At 44.7% G+C, this 19,685-nt stretch overlaps 2 protein-coding genes and 1 pseudogene across 9 annotated transcripts in view; 1 reads left to right on the top strand and 2 right to left on the bottom strand.

The window, feature by feature from the left end:
- The window catches only part of PPIL3 (peptidylprolyl isomerase like 3), a 448,181-nt gene that overhangs the window by 250,381 nt on the left and 178,115 nt on the right, over nt 1-19,685 (bottom strand). The window lies entirely within an intron of this gene.
- CFLAR (CASP8 and FADD like apoptosis regulator) overlaps nt 1-19,685 on the top strand; it is a 57,181-nt gene that overhangs the window by 3,387 nt on the left and 34,109 nt on the right. For 6 of the 8 annotated variants that reach the window (XM_050750649.1, XM_050750647.1, XM_050750648.1 and 3 more), the window contains 4 exons: nt 9,605-10,028; nt 12,890-12,995; nt 15,794-15,929; nt 19,208-19,290. In XM_050750649.1, the coding sequence (XP_050606606.1) occupies nt 9,748-10,028; nt 12,890-12,995; nt 15,794-15,929; nt 19,208-19,290 (606 nt within the window). In that variant the 5' untranslated portion in view covers nt 9,605-9,747. Of the gene's footprint in view, nt 1-9,604; nt 10,029-10,249; nt 10,352-12,889; nt 12,996-15,793; nt 15,930-18,697; nt 18,800-19,207; nt 19,291-19,685 lie in introns of those variants that run through there. The other 2 variants (XM_050750652.1, XM_050750653.1) reach the window with 2 other exon arrangements.
- On the bottom strand, nt 17,354-18,876 carry LOC126932120 (inosine-5'-monophosphate dehydrogenase 1-like; annotated as a pseudogene).

Genomic DNA, 19,685 nt, shown 5'->3' with positions numbered 1-19,685 from the left:
TGTCCCCATAACCTCACAATATGGTTGAGGAAGACTCAACAGTTACCTAAACACAGGTAACTTCGAGTCAAGGCAGTTTAGACAAGATCCACTGACAGCCTGCCTGGAGGAAGCCTGTGGGCCATGGTGGGGCAGTTATGACACCATGGGTTCTTTTTGTTTATTTGTTTGTTTGTTTTGTATTTTCTTTTAGTATGCCCAGGTAACTTGCAGAACCCAATCGTTCTTTCTTACTATAGATCGGTGAGGTGAAAAGCACTATCATTATTGGAATGCCCTGTATCTCCCTTATACTCTCCTCCTGGCATCTCCCCTCAGAAGACTTGACACCCCACCCTGGTGCCCTTTCTCTGTACTTTCATATGCTCAGCGGCTGTCTTTGCACTTGCTTCAGGATTGTACCTAACATTCTGTACTGTAATGCATTTTCTTCAGACACTCTTCAGTCAAGTTGTATTACAATTACCTGGGTTAAAATACATGCAAAGTAAATAGAGGAAACCCCCAGGGGTTCATTCCCTACAGATAACCAAAGGTTTCAGTGTAATGTTTTGTTTTGTTTTGTTTTGTTTACCACATTTGTGCTCTCAAATACAGTCTTTTACATATTTTTTTTAAAAAACACTCATAATATTTTTGTTTTCTAGTTTGCAAAATATTTCATTTTTTAAAAAATTGTGTTTATTTACAACCTGCTTTTTTCTAAAAAAGATTCAAGGTGGGGCCTTTTTTTTTTTTTTTTTTTTTTTTTTTTTTTAGGTGAGATCTTGCTTGTTGCTCGGGCTGGAGTGCAGTGGTGATCATAGCTCACTTCAGCCTCTAACTCTGGGCTCAAGCAATCATCTCACATCAGCCTCTGGAGCAGCTGGAACTACAGGTGCGCACCACCACACCCAGCTACATTTTTTTTTTTTTTTTTGAGACAGAGTGTCACTCTGTCGCCCAGGCTGGAGTGCAGTGGTGCTATCTCTGTTCGCTGCAGCCTCTGCCTCCTGGATTCAAGTGATTCTACTTCGAAAATTGCTTGCTTTTCTACACTTGTTCTGTATTTTGGTCTCCACTTCTAGCCACTTTCTTTTTTTGGTGATTTAGGTTTTTGGCCCAAATAGATAAACATCTTCTACATTATTTTTCTCTTATTCTCGATACTGAGTTGCCATCTTTGTTGATTTAGTACTTGTTATGAAAGAGAAGCTACACACCACTTGATACTACTTTCATCTGCATACTCAAGATAATTTGTATCTTCTGCAGTGAACTCTTCAGTTGAAGAAGTGAATCATTTATATGTATATTTATATACTTTAAAAAATGTAATTGAAAAATCCTCTCATAGTTACTTACTCCAAGGTTTAAAATGTTTCCCAGGGTAATGAGTTTCTTTAGTCACGTGACTTTAGAAATGGGAACCAAATCTACCTTACCTACTTGCGAAATTCTTGAGTTTTCTCCTTGAACTTCCTTTGTATCTTCCCTTTGGCTTATATATCTGTGTTTTTTGTTTGTTTTTACTTGCAGCTTTCAAAAGTAGTTTTCAAAGTCAATGAGATTGTTTAAAAGAGTAGGTACCTGACAGTCTCTTGCTTGAATACTATCTGGTGAGTAAACCAAATTCCCTGCAACAATAACCACAACTTTGAATCAAGAGTTAAACTTTGAATCCTTCACCGTTTACTGAGCACCTACTGGGGCTAAGGAATGGGAGCACGTAGATCTCTCTCTGCTATCTGGAGCTCCCTTTCTGGTTGGAAAACAGAAGCAGCGCAAAAGTTTCACTCAAAACCTTGGCCATGGTATGCTATTGAAACCCCATAGTTCAGATTTTATACTTGACTTGAGTTCTATTCTAAGCCATGGCTGGATTATTTTAATCTGGCAAATAATCATAAGGCTGGATTATTTTAATCTGGTAAATAATTATAAGGTTGTGCTCCGTGATGGAGCTGTTAATAAAATATGTGGTAGCACAGGCAAGTTATATATAGCACAAAGCTATACCCCCAGAGGAGACACTATATCAGTTGCTGTCTGCCTAGGCTTTCTGTAAATGTGCTGGCTATCATTCAGCCTAAATGTAGAATGAGTCTATCCCTTTAACCTGGGTAGTCACCAGGAATGTCAAGGAACCTAGAACAAGGAACCAGGCAAGAGATGAGAAACTAGGGGGACGGATGTGTAGGTACCAGGGATGGTGATGAGACTGAAGCAAGTGGGGAATTTTTATTTTTAATTTTATTAAATTTATTTAATTTAATTTTTAATTTTAATTTTTATTTTCTTCTCTACTTTTCTCTATTTTCCAGATTTTCTTAGAGCAAAAAGCAGGTAGTGCTTTTTATAGAAAATGAATGCTATATAAAAGTAATTTTAAGAACTTTATATCCCTAGTATCATGTACAATTTCTGACTTTGAACAGAGCTATCTCCCAAAGGGCCAAGTTTGGCCCTTTAGTTACAATGGAGAATCTGTTGTGTAAACTGAGCAAATATACCTGCCAAGTTGAAATTTAATTTAAGCCAATTGTGTCTAGATTAACTTAAGAGAATGTCTCCTAAATATTTTATTGCAGTAATGTAGCATAATTGATAGTATGCTATTCTCTTGAATAGATGGGATTGTTTCTTGAGCCACTTTTTATTCCTTTGATCAAAACCTTGAGGAGAAGGAATGCCTGTTTTCCTGACTGCTGTTGCATGAAGTTAGACATCCAGTTCCTCTAAAGGTGACATCAGATGGTTTAGATACCTAAAAAGAAGTGAGGCTAAGCCATAGGTCTTCTTCATACTACCTGAAGTTGAAACCTGGTCTCTGAACTCAGTCTTTGCCAAAGCATTAAAATCTGACATCTTGCTTAAACTCAGGCAGCTTGACCTGTTATTCATTTTTCTCTGTCAAATAAATTGAAGCCTGGTAATAAATTGATGATGAGTTCCAAACATCCCCTTGGTTGGAGACATTGTATTCTCCCCACTCACAATGACGTCCTGCCAGTGTCCAGGAAGTTTTGCATGGGGACTTACCCATCCTCTTAGAATTACACTGCAAGTCACTCTAAAGCAATAGCATTGTTAACGCATGTAGTTGCAAAAGCTTCCTTTCACGAGCTCACTCTTCTGAATCCAACAACTAGATTCCAAGTATGGTATCTTAACTACACCACCAGCTCCATCTTGCTTCATTGTATGTTATGAAGGGATGAGTAAGCATTACACATGGGCTGCAATGGTCCAATGATGACCAGTCTGTTCAAGACCCAAGAGGGCTGAGCTTGGCAGCCCTGGCCATTGTTTACCATAATCTAATGAAGATGAGTAAAAGCCTATCTATCCCCAAGGACCTCCACATATGACAGTACTCAACTCAGTCTCACATAGGATAGAATAAGATAAAATGCTGGAAGAGAACACAAACAGTGCTACAAAGCAGGAAGAGATGACTTGATTTGGGGATCAAGACAAGCTTATAGAAGAGCTATCTTGAGAGATAAGATATAATTTCAGGCACAGACTGAGAGGAGGGAAGGGGCTTTCCAAATGGAGGCAAATGCTTGAGTGAAGGTGCTGGGACAGAAAAATACTGTCCAGGGACCATTGAGATATTTGTTGGTTTGGAGTTAGATTATGGGTTGGGCTGAAGTGGGGATGATACTCAGTGCTTGAGCTATGTATCAGAAGTTTGTCCCTAGTGTGATGCACAATTTCTGATTTTGAACAGAGCTATCTCCTGCAGGGCCACTCTTGGACCTTTAGTTACAGTGGGCAATCTGTTGTGTAAGCTGAGCAAATATACCTGCCAAAGTCAAAATTTAAATTTAGTTAAGGGCACTACATCAACTGATTTACCTCCCTTGCTCCTGGTGACTTTGCCATGTTTCTGTATCCAATTAGATGATGATTTATGATCTTTTGATCTAGATGCTTTCTCATTTCTGATTCATTCTCATTTTCTGCAGCCTACATGTAATTGTTAGGAACCAAGGAAGTTATTGGAGATACTGTCTGGTTGGAATTTGTGGGAGCTTCCCTGAGAGTCATGAAAAGTCTGTTCTGTCTTAGTCTGTTGTGTGCTGCTATAACAAAATACCCACAACCAGGGTAATTCATAAAAACAGAAATTGATTTCTCACAGTCTGGAGGCTGGGAAGTCTAAGATCAAGGTGCTGACATCTGGTGAGGGCTGCTCCCCACTTCCAATCTGGTGCCTTGAACACTGCATTCTGCAGAGGGGAAGAATGCTGTGTCTTAACATGGCAAAAGGTGGAAGGGCAAAAAAAAAAAAAAGAAATAAACTCCCTTTATCAACCCCCTTTATAAGGTCATCTAATCCATTCAGGAGGGAGGCGCCTCCAGGGAATGATCACCTCTTAAAGGCCCCACCTCTTAATCCTATCGTATTGGCAACACCTGAACTTTGGAGGGGACACATTCAAACCATAGCAGCCTCATCAAAGAATTTTATAAAATATAACTTCTAATTTTATGTCATTTTAAAATTGGGATCATCTGTTGTTCTGCACACCAATAGAGTAGGAAGGTGAATTTTGTTATGTTCAGGATGAATGCACAAAACTTCTGTGAGATGGCCACATTCTACTTTACCCAGAATTGTGCAACCTCTTCTCCTTTTAGAAACTTCTGGATGACACTTTGTTTCATGTTCTCATCTCCACTGGGGCTTCCCAGACACCTGAAAGTTCAGGTTTGCATGCTGCTTTCTGCAGCTGGCAAGACAGGTTTCTCCATTGCCGCCCAGTTTGTGGGGTTGCTTAGAAATTACATTTGCATTCATGCCATAGCTCATTGGACATGACATTGCTTTCATGCCATACAATGGCCTTGCTTCACATAGAGAAGCAGTAGAAAGAAGGGAATGTTAAGTACATCTTTGGATGGCTTAGCTGGTCCTGCTGCATGCTTTGCTACTGATTACAGGGAACAATATGTGCCTTTGATGGAGGTAGCGTTGGTGTTCTGTGAGAAAGGTTGAGAAGCCTGACTGAACTTAACTGCATTTGCTGACACCTGGTTAGGGCTAATGTGGGTACCAGGGAAGTGTGTTAAGTGCTTCAATAGAGGTATTTTGTTTTGTTTTGTTTTTTTGAGACAGAGTTTCACTCTTGTTGCCCAGGCTGGAGTGCAGTGGCACCATCTCAGCTCATTGGCAACCTCCATCTCCCAGGCTGAAGAGATTCTTGTGCCTCAGCCACCCGTTTTTGTATTTTTAGTAGAGACAGGGTTTTGCCATGTTGGCCAGGCTGGTCTTGAACTCCTGGCCTCAAGTGATCCGTCTGCCTTGGCCTCTCAAAGTGCTGGGATTACAGGTGTGAGCCCCTGTGCCTGGCCAGTTCAGGCATGAATTTTAGAAAGTTCACTTAGATGGAAGGTAGATTTGGAGAGGGTAAGGTCGGAAGCAGGGGAACAGAATGACTAGGGGAATGAGTTTGAATGAGAGATGGATGGTAGGCACCAGCACTTAAGGGACAGGTGCAGAAAGAGTATGCTGAGGAGTAGGAGAAGGTTAGAGAAGGGTCTGTGTAGAATATAGTGGTGTGAGCTCAGCCAAGGGAGAAAAGTTTCAAGGAGGGATTAATTAGCAGTGTCAGCTGGAGTTGAGCAATCAGTTGAAAGAGGACTTCCAAGTTTTTGGATGTGGCAGCCAGGAGGTCACGAGGGCCTCAACAAGAGCTGTGTCATCAGGGCTGGGATATTAGCAGGAGCAAACAAGGCACTCGCTTCAGGACAACATGTAAGGGGGTGCTCAAAAAGTCAGTCATCAACATAGATAATATTTTAATGCAATATTTTAAAAAACAGACATAAATGCCAAAAATCTATGATGAACAAAATACCAAAAATTTAAATAAAGACAGCATCAGTATTGCTGATTGTCCCTTTTGCGTCATATTCCAGTAAGGCTCAGGACTGAGTGTGGCTGTGTAGAGGAGATGGTGGGGTGAGGCGATCCAGGTGGAGGCCTGTTGAGGAGTGAATTGTGGTTGAAGAAACTGAAGCACTGAGTACAGACTGTTCCTTCACGAGGTCCCAGCTTTATGTGAAAGGGAATAAAGTGAAAGGATGGTTGGTCTAGGGGACCCTCAGGCTTTTTTGAGGGTTTTGGCTTTATTTTTTAAGATGGAAGAGACTTGCACATGTTTACGAGCTGGGAGGAGCCGTCTCTGGAGGTAGAGAGAGGATCATGAGAGTAGACATAGGGGCTTAGTAGAGACAGGAGGGCACACAGGGAGGCTTAGCCTTAGGCAAGCAGAGGGACAGCAGGGACCGGCTGGGGCAGTGGAAGGGTAGAAGGTGGCAGGAGTTTGTGCCTGATACATGGATGAGAAATGGCATTGGAGGTGGTGTTGGGGTGGAAGAGTGGTGCAGGTTGGAGCACTCCTTGAAGGGTGTGGGAAAGGAACTGACCAGAGTCTTCTTGTAAATGAAACTGTTGAGCAGCCATAGGGCCCGGCTCAGGAAACCAGCAGGGTGTGGTGGTAAGTAGTTTTCAGATTGTGTTATCTCTTCTCCCTTCCTTCGGAACTACTTGCTACTCGAGTTGTAGGAGTGTTAGAGGCTTACTCATTAAGGCAGGGGTGCTGGAGTGATCAACCATCCCTGTTTGCCTGCGACTGAGGGGTTTCCTGGGACTCGGTCACCCTGGATGCTGCAGGGCTGGCAGGCAGGAGTGAAAAAGGCGAGATAGTTGGAAATGCTGGCCAGAGTTTGTAGCATGCGCCCTCTGATCTCTGGGTCTCCACTGTCAGAGGGTCTTTGAGCTCAGTTCTAGTGGCAGCCTCCTGATCCTCACTTCCCTGGCTGAGGCAAGGTTGTTCCAGCAGCCCCAGGAGTCTTTGTTAGAATCCCACCTCAGAGCTCCTTCCTCCAGTCCTCTCAGCAGTTTTGTTAGTTCCAGTATTAAGTGTAATTTCTATTAAAAAATGCCTGGAGTATTTCTGTTTCCAGAACCGGATGCTCCTGTTAGCTAGTGTGTGAAAGATAACTCTGACTTGCCTAAGCTTTGTTGGCGTTTTGCGTAATAACTGGCGATAGTTTCATGACTTCTGCAAGAGAAATGAAACAGAAATTGGTCTCAGGTTTTATTTGCTCTTGTTGTGAAGGTCGGGGACAGTTTGTCCCAGGGTGTGGGTGTGGAAAAGAAGGGGAGATATAGTCATTAAATTAGAATATGCCTGTGAGGGGAGTTAAGGGGAATTCCTTTAAAATTCTAGAAAATACACACGGTTGCCAATTTTGTCTAACTGGGGAAAGTGAACTGCTGAAAACACTGCGGGGAGAAGCGAAACTAATGGAATCTTGATCAGTTAGGAGGATTGGGTATTTGAAAGCAGGGAAGAAAAATAATTGGGCTTGGATATTCCTTTTGCCCTTCATCTGAGTAAGGTGAAGGCAAGTGAGTCTTCAGAAGAAGTGAATGGGACACTGAGTCCGACAGCTCAGGCTGGGTGGAGCTGGTAACTGATGGGCGCGAGTCCTTTTACTGGGCTCTAAAGAACTCACTCATCTGGGTGTGGTGGCTCACACCTGTAGCCTCAGCATTTTGGAAGGTTGAGGCAGGAGAATCACTTGAGCCCAGGAGTTCGAGACCAGCCTGAGTAACACAGTGGGACCCTGTCTCTACAAAAAACTGAAGACCTTATGAGCTTCCCTAGTCTAAGAGTAATTTTTATGTTAGTTTCTTGGCTTGGGCTTAAAAGAAACCGCAACAAAGTGGTGATTATTCGGACCCCAGCCCTACCTCTCCCTAGTATGCTCTCCTTTCTCAAGTGCCCAGCACCTCTAGCCACAGTGAACTGCCTCCAGCATACACACACGCTGATATTTTGCTGCATCTGAGTGGGCTGGCTCCACACGGGATCTGTAGTTTCCTTTTGATATTTTCTTTCAATGTGCCAGATGCTACCACTGAGTAATCTAGATTTTGCTGCCAAACTCTACCCCCATGAGCACAGAGGGAAGACAGTATGCCAGTGCTCTTGCTGAGTGTGCGTGACTGGGTGTGATGGTTGGAAGAAACAAACTGAGCAGATCACGTTTTTTAAAATGATTATCTAATTTTGTTAACTCTTGGTGGCATTGTTATATTGTTGATATTTATGAATTACAGAAGTTAGATGACTGTGAAAAAATAGAGAATTAGAGATTAAAGCACTGTTGGCCTGCGAGTGGAGTATAGATTTGGGCTTTCCAGAGCACATAAAATTTGTATTTATCTTTCTGAGTGCCAATTTTTCCACTTTCATTGAGCAAATTTATTTTAGTAAATTTAACTTAGCAAATTTAATTTCTCCAGTTATTTACAAATAATCATATTAAGTGAAGTTTGGATGAATGGGCACGCCCATTTCAAATTTCTAACATAATTTTTTCCCCTTGTTCTCATATAAAATTTTCTATTTATGTGTTTTTATTTAAGATAGCTCAAATCTTTTGTGGACTGATATTGTATGTTAATAAATAAATGGATTCAGTGCTTCTTTCACTCAATACAGCTAGATAAATATATAAATATACTTGAACACAAATACAAAGCAACCATTGGCAATTTAGAGTTGGGTTGTGTTTCCACTTATTTTTTGTTAATAAATTTGGTTTTAACCTGAAATACTGTCTTGTAGGAACAGATAAAGAACACAAGAGGTGATTTAACATAAGTTTTAGCTGTGAAACTTAGAGTAGATTGGTTAGCAACTTAAATTTTGCAAGAAAATAGGATGTTTCAATGGAAGAAGTTAAGAACACACCCATTGCATGAGCTCCTTACCCCTCCCACCCAGCCCCATCCCCGGAGTGAGATCTTTCCCCAGATCCTCTGTAACTTCCTGATGTTCACTGAGAACATCAGAAGTACTGATGGCAATTGCTGCCATGTAGCAGTGCATTGAGAGTCAGGGCCTCTGGCACCTCCATGGGGCTCAGGGTCTGAAGACATGATCCAAACCCGACAACTTGGTGGCAGGTTCTGTGAGCATTCGTGATGAAGTTGTGAAAAGGGCTTGGGGTCTAGGAGGATGGCAGCAGAGGTTTCTGCCTCCAGGTGTGAGTGAGGGGCTTTTGAAGTAGGAGAGCAACTAGAAAAAAGGAGTGGCATAGGGACAGAAACTTCTTTTCCCCATTGTTTGTTCAAGGCCACGTGGGTGGAGTCATTGAAGTGGAGATTTAACCCTGTGAGGCAAGTTTCTCTAGTTTAGTCAGGCTGTCTGTCATTGGGCTTTTCCCTCTTCCTCCTACATACTTCTTCCCTATTCCTCCTACTGAGGCCATTCACCCCTTAGTTGTAATTTTCCCTGTAACATGTTTTACATTCTGATGAATTCTGAAAAAGAATGTGGGGTTTCCTAGGAGATGATTTCATCTGTTGTTTCATTTCCTTTACAATGTAGGTTTTCTTCTCTGTCTCTTTGGATTAGTCTGACATTTTGGCTCTGTCTACCAAGGATCCCTTTCTATAGACTTCTATAGATCCCTTTCTATAGAAGTTAATCTACTTAGGTCAGGGAGACCACCAAGAAAGAAAGAGCCCATACTTTCAATCTTAGGCGTAAGGTAGCTTGATAAGATTTTCAGAAAAATTCCCTTTTAACCACAGAACTCCCCCACTGGAAAGGATTCTGAAAGAAATGAAGTCAGCCCTCAGAAATGAAGTTGACTGCCTGCCTGCTGGCTTTCTGTTGACTGACCCGGAGCTGTACTTCTGCAGACCCTTGTGAGCTTCTGTAGTCTAAGAGTAGGATGTCTGCTGAGGTCATCCATCAGGTCGAAGAAGCACTTGACACAGATGAGAAGGAGATGCTGCTCTTTTTGTGCCGGGATGTTGCTGTAGATGTGGTTCCACCTAATGTCAGGGACCTTCTGGATATTTTACGTGAAAGAGGTAAGCTGTCTGTCGGGGACTTGGCTGAACTGCTCTACAGAGTGAGGCGATTTGACCTGCTCAAACGGATCTTGAAGACGGACAGAAAAGCTGTGGAGACCCACCTGCTCAGGAACCCTCACCTTGTTTCGGACTATAGGTAATTCATCACCTCTTCCTGAGGCTGGATAGGTGGGAGGGATTGAAGTGTCTCAGACTCTACTGAATGGCAGAAACGAGGATAATAAGAAATGCAGCCACTTTACTGTCTCTGCCCACTTATCCAACTGCCAGATGACGTCACTTCATTCCTGTGAACCCTTTAAATTCTTGAAACTTTCTCTCTCTTCCTTTATCTTCTCTTCTCTTCTCTTTTGACAGAGTCTCACTCTGTTGCCCAGGCTGGAGTGCAGTGGCGTGATCTTGGCTCACGGCAACCTCCGCCTTCTGGGTTCAAGCGATTCTTCAGCCTCACCCTCCCAGGTAGTTGGGACTACAGGCGTGCGCTACCATGCCTGGCTAATTTTTTTTTTTTTTTGTATTTTTAGTAGAGACGGGGTTTCACCATGTTGGCCAGGCTGGTCTTGAACTCTTGACCTTAAGTGATCCACCTGCCTTGGCTTCCCAGAGTGCTGGGATTACAGGCGTGAGCCGTTGCCCCTGGCTGAAACATGCTTTCTCAAAGGAATTGGGATCACATGCAAGTAGAAGGGACAGATGGTATGTGTTTGCCTGAAGGATAGAATGACAAGACATGAAGAAAGATAGGAATGACTAAGAGCTAGTCATTCTTGCCAGCCTCTGACAGTGTGAGATCTGTGGTGGTGTTTACTAGTTCATTTTCTGTGAAGTCAGTCCTTGATAATTTCTGGTACAAAGAAAGGAAATAACAAGTCTGACAGCAATCTTCCTACCTTTGTAGAAACTCCATCATCCCTTCTGAATCCCCGTTGGCCCTACCCCTGCTGAGGAAGTTTATCAGGGTGGGCTCCTTTCCTGTGCTTCCTGCCCTTGGAGACGTTGGAGAGCCCGAATTGAAAATCTTTTCAGTTAACCACATCTTAGCCCCTTCAGTCGAAGAGGAAACGGCCACTGGAGTCTGCTTTAGTTCCCACAAGCTTTGGGTTGCTCCTTCCTCCTGCTCACATGTTAATGTCTTTTAGAGGTTCAGAGGGGCATGGAAGCTACTGACAGACTGAGTTCCTGGGTAAAGGAAGCTAACTTGTAACTTTAAGTTGGTGTTTTCTTTTTTTTGAGACAAAGTCTCGCTCTGTAGCCCAGGCTGGAGTGCAGTGGTGCGATCTTGGCTCACTGTAACCTCTGTCTCTGGGTTCAAGTGATTCTCCCGCCTCAGCCTCCTAAGTAGCTGGGATTACAGGCATGCACCACTATGTCTGGCTAATTTTTGTATTTTTACTAGAAACAGGGTTTTGCCATGTTGGCCAGGCTGGTCTTGAATTCCCAGCCTCAAGTGATCTGCCCTCTTCGGCCTCTCAAAGTGTTGGGATTATAGGCGTGAGCCACCGTGCCCAGCTGGTGTTTTTTCTCTCGACCACCAGCCTTTTATTATGTTGATAATGTGTATTTGGAGATGATATATATTATCAAGAACTATACCAACAAGAGCTGAAAGCAGTGTGGGCTCTGGGAAGTATATGAGATTTGACCTTGGAAAGCCTGTTTTTTTGTTTTTTGTTTTTTTTTTTGAGACAGGGTCTTGCTCTGTCACCCAGGCTGGAGTGCAGTGGCGTGATCATAGCTCACTGTAGCTGGAAGACCTGTTTCAAGCCTCAGATCTACCAGTTACGGCCAGGCAGCCTGGGCCAATCACTAACCTTGTTGGGCCTTTGTTTTCCTACTTGTAAAGCGAAAAATAATAATACCCGACTTTACAAGGTTGTTGTGAGCATCAGCTATAATAATTTACTATGTGAAGTACTTTTTAAACTGTGAAGCACTCTACAGATACAAGGGATTATTATCATTGTTGTTGTTATTGTTTTTTTAAATCTTCCACCTATTCAGCCATCAGTTTTAATGTCAGTAGTCTTCAAACTTTCTGGGAGGTGCCAACTGAGTTTCAGTGAGTAAATTAGGGCAATCTCTCCTTTTCCCATTTCCTTGCTATGATGAGTGGAGATTCTTCAGGCCCTCTGGGAAGAGAAGGGGGCCAGTAGAAGGGGAGTGCTAGATTTATTTATTCATCTGGTGAGTGGGCTTCATTGTGTATTGGCATGTGCTAAGTGTTTTGATAAGCTCTAGGACAAAATGAAAAATCTGTCATCCTCGAGAATCTGAGAGGCTAACTGGGAAAATGGCCTGATGACAATGTCATGATAACAATACTAACCACAAGTTGTCCTTAGGAGCCCCCAGTAAAATGCAGTTACTGGTTCTCAAAGTCTATTTCCTGGAAAAAAAAAATTATACATATATATATATAGCGTTAGCTCCAGCCACCACTGAGTCAGGAGAGGCTTTCTAGGCAAAGACATCTCAGTTCAGAATCCCCGTGATCCAGATGCCTGTACCCTTTAAGTTCAGAAGTGGGCTGGGATATGTCAGGTATTTCTTTCCTTTAGCATCTTGCAATTCAAAATATGGTCCTTGAATCAGCATCACCTGAGAGCTTGTTAAACAGAGACGACAAGGCTCCTTCAAATTCTATTTCTGCCTTTTATGTTAGTCATTTGGGTTCTTAAGTCATTTCACTATAACCTCTGGGGGAGCTAGGGGATTCTTTAGGGAAGTTTCCATTCTCTGAGTTGTTTTCAGAAGCTGTTAGTTGGCAAAGGAGGTACCATCTCCTATTAAATGGGCAAAGACAAGATCCCTTTTTTGAGTTCCCTTAAGATCTCTTCCTGGGGTGATCCAGGCTTGCTGTTTTATGAGGGAGGGACACATTTACACAGGGGCAAGAACTAGTCTTTCAATCCATTGTTGCATAGGGGAGGTGTGGGCACTTCGAGTTGTCTTAGGACTTGTGTCTGAATTAACTAAATGAACTTTTCTGGTTTGCAGAGTGCTGATGGCAGAGATCGGTGAGGATTTAGATAAATCTGATGTATCCTCATTAATTTTCCTCATGAAGGATTACATGGGCCGAGGCAAGATAAGCAAGGAGAAGGTGAGTTTTCTTCTTTTTGGTTCATGGTCCCAAGAGCCTATCAGAAGTGGGAGCTACTATTTTTGATACAGAGAGAGGGAAGCAGGCAGTCTGCTGCCACTGTAGTGGGAGTCAAACATCTCAGGTGGTTTTTAAATAACATGAATGGGAAGAGAATTGGTTTATGAATTGAAGAAATAGGATAATAATATCTTCTGGTGTGGCCTTGGATGTTTCTTTTATCCTTGGATTTTATCCTTATTTCTGTAAAATTCATAGGCCTGGCTCATATGTGTTTCCCTCCCTGGTTTGATGGGGGTGTGGGGAGGACATCCCATCTGCTTGTGCTGGGTGGAAACAGGAAGGAGGTGCTAGTCCATTATGGTATTGCTCTCCTACTGCCATCTATTTCTCCTCAGCTGACTCAAGGTCAGTGTGGGGTCTAGGCTGCACGTAGGAGTGGGGTGGGGGGAGGTTCTTGTGACTGATGTATCTGGGAAATGGTAAAAGTAGAGATTTAGAGTTGAAAACCAGGAGGCCGGATGCGGTGGCTCACGCCTGTAATCCCAGCACTTTGGGAGGCCGATGCAGGTGGATCACGAGGTCAGGAGATCGAGACCAACCTGGCTAACACGGTGAAACCCCGTCTCTACTAAAAATACAAAAAAAGTAGCTGGGCGTGGTGGCGGGCGCCTGTAGTCCCAGCTACTTGGGAGGCTGAGGTAGGAGAATGGCATGAACCCGGGAGGCAGAGCTTGCAGTGAGCCAAGATCGCGCCGCTGCACTCCAGTCTGGGTGACAGAGCAAAACTCTGTCTCAAAAAAAAAAAAAGAAAAGAAAACCAGGTAGTGATGAAGATCTAGGGGATGTGTCATGATTACTAGAAAAATATTTAAAATCCATGGCCAGGCGTGGTGGCTCATGCCTGTAATCCTAGCACTTTGAGAGACAGAGGTGGGTGGATCACCTGAGGTCAGGAGTTTGAGACCAGCCTGGCCAACCTGGTGAAACTCCGTCTCTACTAAAAATACAAAAAATTAGCCGGCGTGGTGGTAGGCGCCTATAATCCCAGCTACAGGAGGCGGAGGCAGGAGAATCACTTGAACCCAGGAGGCAGAGGTTGCGGTGAGCCGAGATTGCACCATTGCACTACAGCCTGGGCGACAGAGCAAGACTCCGTCTCAAAAAAACAGCAACAACAAAAAAGAAAAATATTTAAACTCCAGTTGGCCTAGCACAGTGGCTCATGCCTGTAATCCCAGCACTTTGGGAGGCCAAGCCGGGCAGATCACTTGAGGTCAGGAGTTCAAGACCAGCCTGGCCAACATGGCAAAACCTCATTGCTACTAAAAATATAAAAATTAGCTGGGCATGGTGGTGGGCGCCTGTAATCCCAGCTACTTGGGAGGCTGAGGCATGAGAATTGCTTGAACTCAGGAGGCAGAGGTTGCAGTAAGCCAAGATTGTGCTATTGCACTCCAGCCTGGGCTACAGAGCGAGACTCCATCTCAAAAAAATAAATAAATTAAATAAAACAACATTCCAGTTGGCCCTACGTGGTACTATTGACCTAAGGATAGGCCAGGAAATGTTTGAGAACCTATTGTTTCTAAAATATGACAATAGGTCCTCAAAATAGGCAGGCCAGTGCCTGCCTCTGATGATTCAGATAAGTCATTGCTTGAGAATTTCCTCATGTTCCTAATGATTTTAGTTTTGTTTCTTAAGTCCCATTAAACGCAAAATGGGAAGGAAAATGAAACTAGAACTCCCTTTTTGGTTTCTGCTAGTAATTGTCTCTCCCAGTCATTTATATATATTTAAATTATGATTATTATTTTCAAAAATAAAGATAGCACTTCAGTAACCAAATGTTAAATGCAAAGGAAATAGATCCCAAAGCAATGCCTGTTTCTGAACTATAGTTTGTTCATAATCACTGTGGCCCAAGGTAAATGAATAGCAGAACACTCAAACCTTGTTGTAATTTCACTTTTTTATAACCCCCTGAGTCAGAAGGTCAGAATGAGTTGGAAGGTCCAGCATTGATTCAAATATTTTGGAAACTTTAAAACTATATCATGTGATTTTTCTCATAAAGTCTTTCCCCAGCTACCTTCCTTCTCCCTTTTTCAGAGAAGCCCTTAGAGTTTTTCACTATGAGACCAGCCTGGCCTTTTGGAAAATAATAAACTCAGGAGGGTTCTCGTTTCAGCCCTGCTCTTTCATGGTCCTTCTCAATGACACAACATGGCCCACGTGTCTGTCTGCAACCAAGGAGCAGATTGATGACCAAAAAACTTATACCACCACCTCTGTTCTGAGTAAAAATCAGGAGTCTTAAATTGCTCATGACAGAGATACCTGGTTTAAGATCACTGAAGGTCACTGAAAGGGCTCATCTTGTCACGTCTTCTTACTGCTATAAATCACATGGACTGAGGTTTGCATCTGGGGCTTATTAGTCAGCTCTATTTTTTTTTTTTTATTTGGAGACAGGGTCTCACTCTGCTGCCTAGGCTGGAGTACCATGGCACAATCATGGCTCACTACAGCCTTGACCTCTGGGTTCAAGTGATCCTCCACCTCTGCCTCCTGAGTAGCTGGGACCACAGGTGTGTACCACTGCACTCAGCTTATTTTTTTATTTTTTTGTAGAGATGGAGGTCTCGCTGTTTTGCTCAGGCTGGTCTCGAACTCTTGGGCTCAAGCAGTCTTCCCGCCTCAGCCTCCCAAAGTGCTGGGATTACAGGCATGGGCTACTGCACCTGGTCTAGCTAGCTCTATTGACGTTTGTTTTTTGTTGGTGGTTCTCTTAGAGTTTCTTGGACCTTGTGGTTGAGTTGGAGAAACTAAATCTGGTTGCCCCAGATCAACTGGATTTATTAGAAAAATGCCTAAAGAACATCCACAGAATAGACCTGAAGACAAAAATCCAGAAATACAAGCAGTCTGGTAAGAATTTTGGCCTCTCAGTGGCCTAGAGGAAGTACTCTGTGCATGGGGCGGGGCGTGACTGGTAAAGATTCATTTGTTGGATAGGTGGATGGAATGGAACCCAGATGACCAAAGCCCCCTTTAGCTTGTGGCTAGAAATCACGTCCCTTTATATTCTTCATATCTCAGATCTGCCAACTCCATTGCCCTGTATATTCATGATCTCTGCAAAATGCTGCCAAGCAGTTCTTAACATTTCAGTCTTCAAGAAAGAATCTGGGATCTGCACAGGCTGGCAGAGCTATGGACATTCAGGAGTTTTGCATGTATGCTGAACCCTACTGCCTTGCTCTGGTATTTGGCCTCACAACCACTATCCAACTTCGGGTGATGTCACTTGGGTCTCATACTTTCCTTGCATGTGTCCCAAATTTCACAAAACTTCCTTACGGAAAAGAGCACATTCGATTTTTTCCTTGATAAAAAGGACCAGACTCACATTGGCCTTCTCCCTTACTTGCATCCCTCATTGTCTTTTAGACTCAGCCTCAGCTTCGGCTCTGTTAGCAAGTTCACTGCCACCATAGCATCACAGCCTAAAGGGCATGGCTGAGACTCATTGATCTATAGAGCACTCTTCCACCCCAACACACTCTAAATTTGTCTGATCAAAGATCGAGAACAGAAGTAGCATTTATACTCCATTCTTTTTTTTGTTTGTTTTTTGAGACCTACTTGATTTATTCCGATTATTTAACACACAGTGACTCGACAGGGATCCCAAAGTGTGCAAAGTTAAAGCCTTCAACTGCAGCTGAGGAGAGGGCAGGAATGGTACACCTGGGGACGGTGGTGAGTCAGGAATAACAGGCAGGCAGCCATGACCAGGGCGGCCTCCTCCCCAGGGCCAGGGACTGGGGAGTGGCCTGAGGAGCAGGACCCAAGGGTAGCCCAGGGCCAGGGAAGGGGGCAGAGACCTCCCCTTGGCCTAGGTCAGGAGCTCAGAAGTGCCACATGGCTGAGGGGGCAGCAGCCCGGGAAGGGCCAGAGGCAGGGCCAGGAGAGCACCATTTCCTGGGGGACTGGGGACAGGGAGGTGCCCTACAGGAGAAGCCAGGAGGAGCCTCCTGCCCCTGGGGTGGGGGCTGGGCTGGAGCAGGCTGCAGCAAGAAAGACCTGAGGCAGGTGCAGGGCCTGAGAGCCTGGCTGGCTGGATTCAGGGGGTATCCCAGGGCAGCCTAACCCAGGGAGCTGTCCTGACTCTGCAGGGGATGCTCAGTGAGGGTGGCCGCAGACCCCTCAGAGCCTCCCCTCCTCTCTCCCTGGAAAGGAGCTGGGGAACCTGTAGTGCAAATCTGTGGACTCAGTGATGGAGGGAGGCTGTGCCCGAAGGTGGACACTGGGGTGCACTCCCTCCACCACCTCGCCCTGCACCGCTGTCCTCAGTACAGTCGCTTCTCGTAAGAGTGCAGGCCATGGACGCCACCCTCGATCTGGGCTGACATGGTCCGCTTCTCAAACTTGAGCTCCGCTGAGCACATCATGGACCGAAGGACAGACAGGCTGCAGGCCCCGATATCCTGGCAGCCATGCTGGATGCCCACTATGAGGTAGGGCATGAACTTCTGAATGGCCCCTTGGTCCTGGATGGAGCCCGAGACACCCTGTGTGATCTTCACCTTATCCCTGTCATTGAAGTATTGTTTCTGGCTGCTGCTGCTCTTCTGCATGGCATCCAGTGAGCCCATGCCCCGATAATTCTTGAGGTACATTCCGTCTGAGAAGTACTCGCCGGCCTCCGTGGTGGCGGCCAGCAAGGAGCCCATCATCACTGTGGAGGATCCAAGGGCCAGGGCTTTGACCACATGCCCCACGGTGTGGATGCTGCCACTGGCTATGATGGGCACACCAAAGCGCTGGGCATGCTTGGCCACCTTGTACACAGCAGTGCCTTGGGGCCGACCGAAGACCATCACTTCCTGGGTGATGTAGATGGAGCCGCAGCGCATGCCCATGCGCGGCCCGTCCACACCAGTGTCAATAAGGTTGTTGGCCTGGGCTGCTGTCACCAACGTTCTCTCCAGTCACCTAGAGGTGGGGGTACTTTTGTTTGATGTAATGCACCATGGCAATCTGATACACTGAGTTCCCTTGGGACGAGTTCAAGACTATGATGTCGACGCCTACCTGGGTGGGCAGGTCCAGGCAGTATTTGTCATCCTCACGGGTGCCCACAGCTGCCCCGCACAGCAGCTGCTTATGGGAATCCTCGGAAGCCGCAGGGTAGTCTCGGTTCTTCTTCAGGTGGGTGTCGGTGATAATGGCCACCAGCTCATCTTGATCATTGACGGTAGGCAGCTTCCCTTTCTTGCTAAGCTGTGGGATCTCATTTGCCTCTTTCAACATCACACCTGCTGGAACCACCACTAGCTCGATCCTTGGCGTCTTTGCCTCACTGAGGAGGGTGGTGTGGTCCTTCTCAGCAAGAAAATCGATGTCTCGGGAGGCGACGATGCTCACCAACTTGCTGCCCATGGTGCCTGTCTCCGTGATGGGGATGCCAGGGAAGCCATGCCGCATCTTGGCCTCCAGCACATCACCCACAGTGTGCGAGGAACTTAGCACCACCGGGTCCGTGTTGAAGTCCTGTTCAAACTTCTTGACCTTCCGCACCTCACTGGCCTGAAACTCTGGAGTGAGTTGTGGTGAATGAAACTAATACCTCCTATCAGAGCCATGGCGATGGCTATGTCAGCCTCTGTCACACTGTCCATGGGGGAGGAGACCAGTGGCGTCTTCAGCGTGACCATCGGGTCAGGGCTGAGGTCAGGTCCACCTCATCAGCTATGAAGTCTATGAATCCTGGGAGAATCAAGAAGTTGTTGTAGGTGAGTCCCTGGTCGCTGGCAAAGAGCTGCTGTGCGGTGAGCCCGTCCTGGAGCATGTAGCTGGTGCCGCCGCTGATCAGGTACCGCCATGCTGCTGCGAGGCCCCGTGGGACCCGACATAAACGCTGCCGCTGCTGCTGCCACCTACACCGCGCCGCTGCCACCCTGCAGCCACGGGCCGGGTGGGCCGGGGGCGGGGGCTGCGGCGGGGCGGGCCAGGGCGCCCTATACTCCATTCTTAATGATGTTTGGTCGAAGAGTCATCTGAAATTTTGAATTCAGTAAGGTGGCTGGAAAGTTTAGGGTATTTTGAAAGCTGATGGTTGACCTTGGACTGAACCACTGTTGAAGATTTATTTGATAATAATTTATAAGTTTTAACTCAGTACCTCTCTTCTGCTTTTATAGCTCAAGGAGCAGGGGCAGGTTATAAGAATGTTCTCCAAGCAGCAATCCAAAAGAGTCTCAAGGACCCTTCAAATAACTTCAGGGTGAGTCTGGAGCAAACATATGGAATCCCAGCATGAAACCGTTTCAGAGTTCTAATAAAAATATACATATTCTCACAGCATGTACTTTATTTAATATCTGAGAAAATTGTGATAGAAATGTGTATTTGTTTTAAAAACGTGTAACTTCTTATAATTTCAAAGCTAATACATGTTCATTGAGATATGTGGAGAATATAAAGATAAAAGAAAATAAATCACCTATATTCCACTATTCAAGACAACCACTGTTAATATTTTAGTATATTTCCTTCTAGACTCTTTTTTGTGGGTTTGCATTTGTATCTGTATATATATATATACAGTTGGACAATTGGACTTTTTTTTTTTTTTTTTTTTTTTTAACTGTTCATTTATTCACCTGAAATTGTAACTTA

Source organism: Macaca thibetana, chromosome 12 (assembly GCF_024542745.1).
Source record: "Macaca thibetana thibetana isolate TM-01 chromosome 12, ASM2454274v1, whole genome shotgun sequence".
In the NCBI taxonomy this organism is placed as follows: Eukaryota; Metazoa; Chordata; class Mammalia; order Primates; family Cercopithecidae; genus Macaca; species Macaca thibetana.
This window is presented reverse-complemented; position numbering and strand designations above follow the sequence as displayed.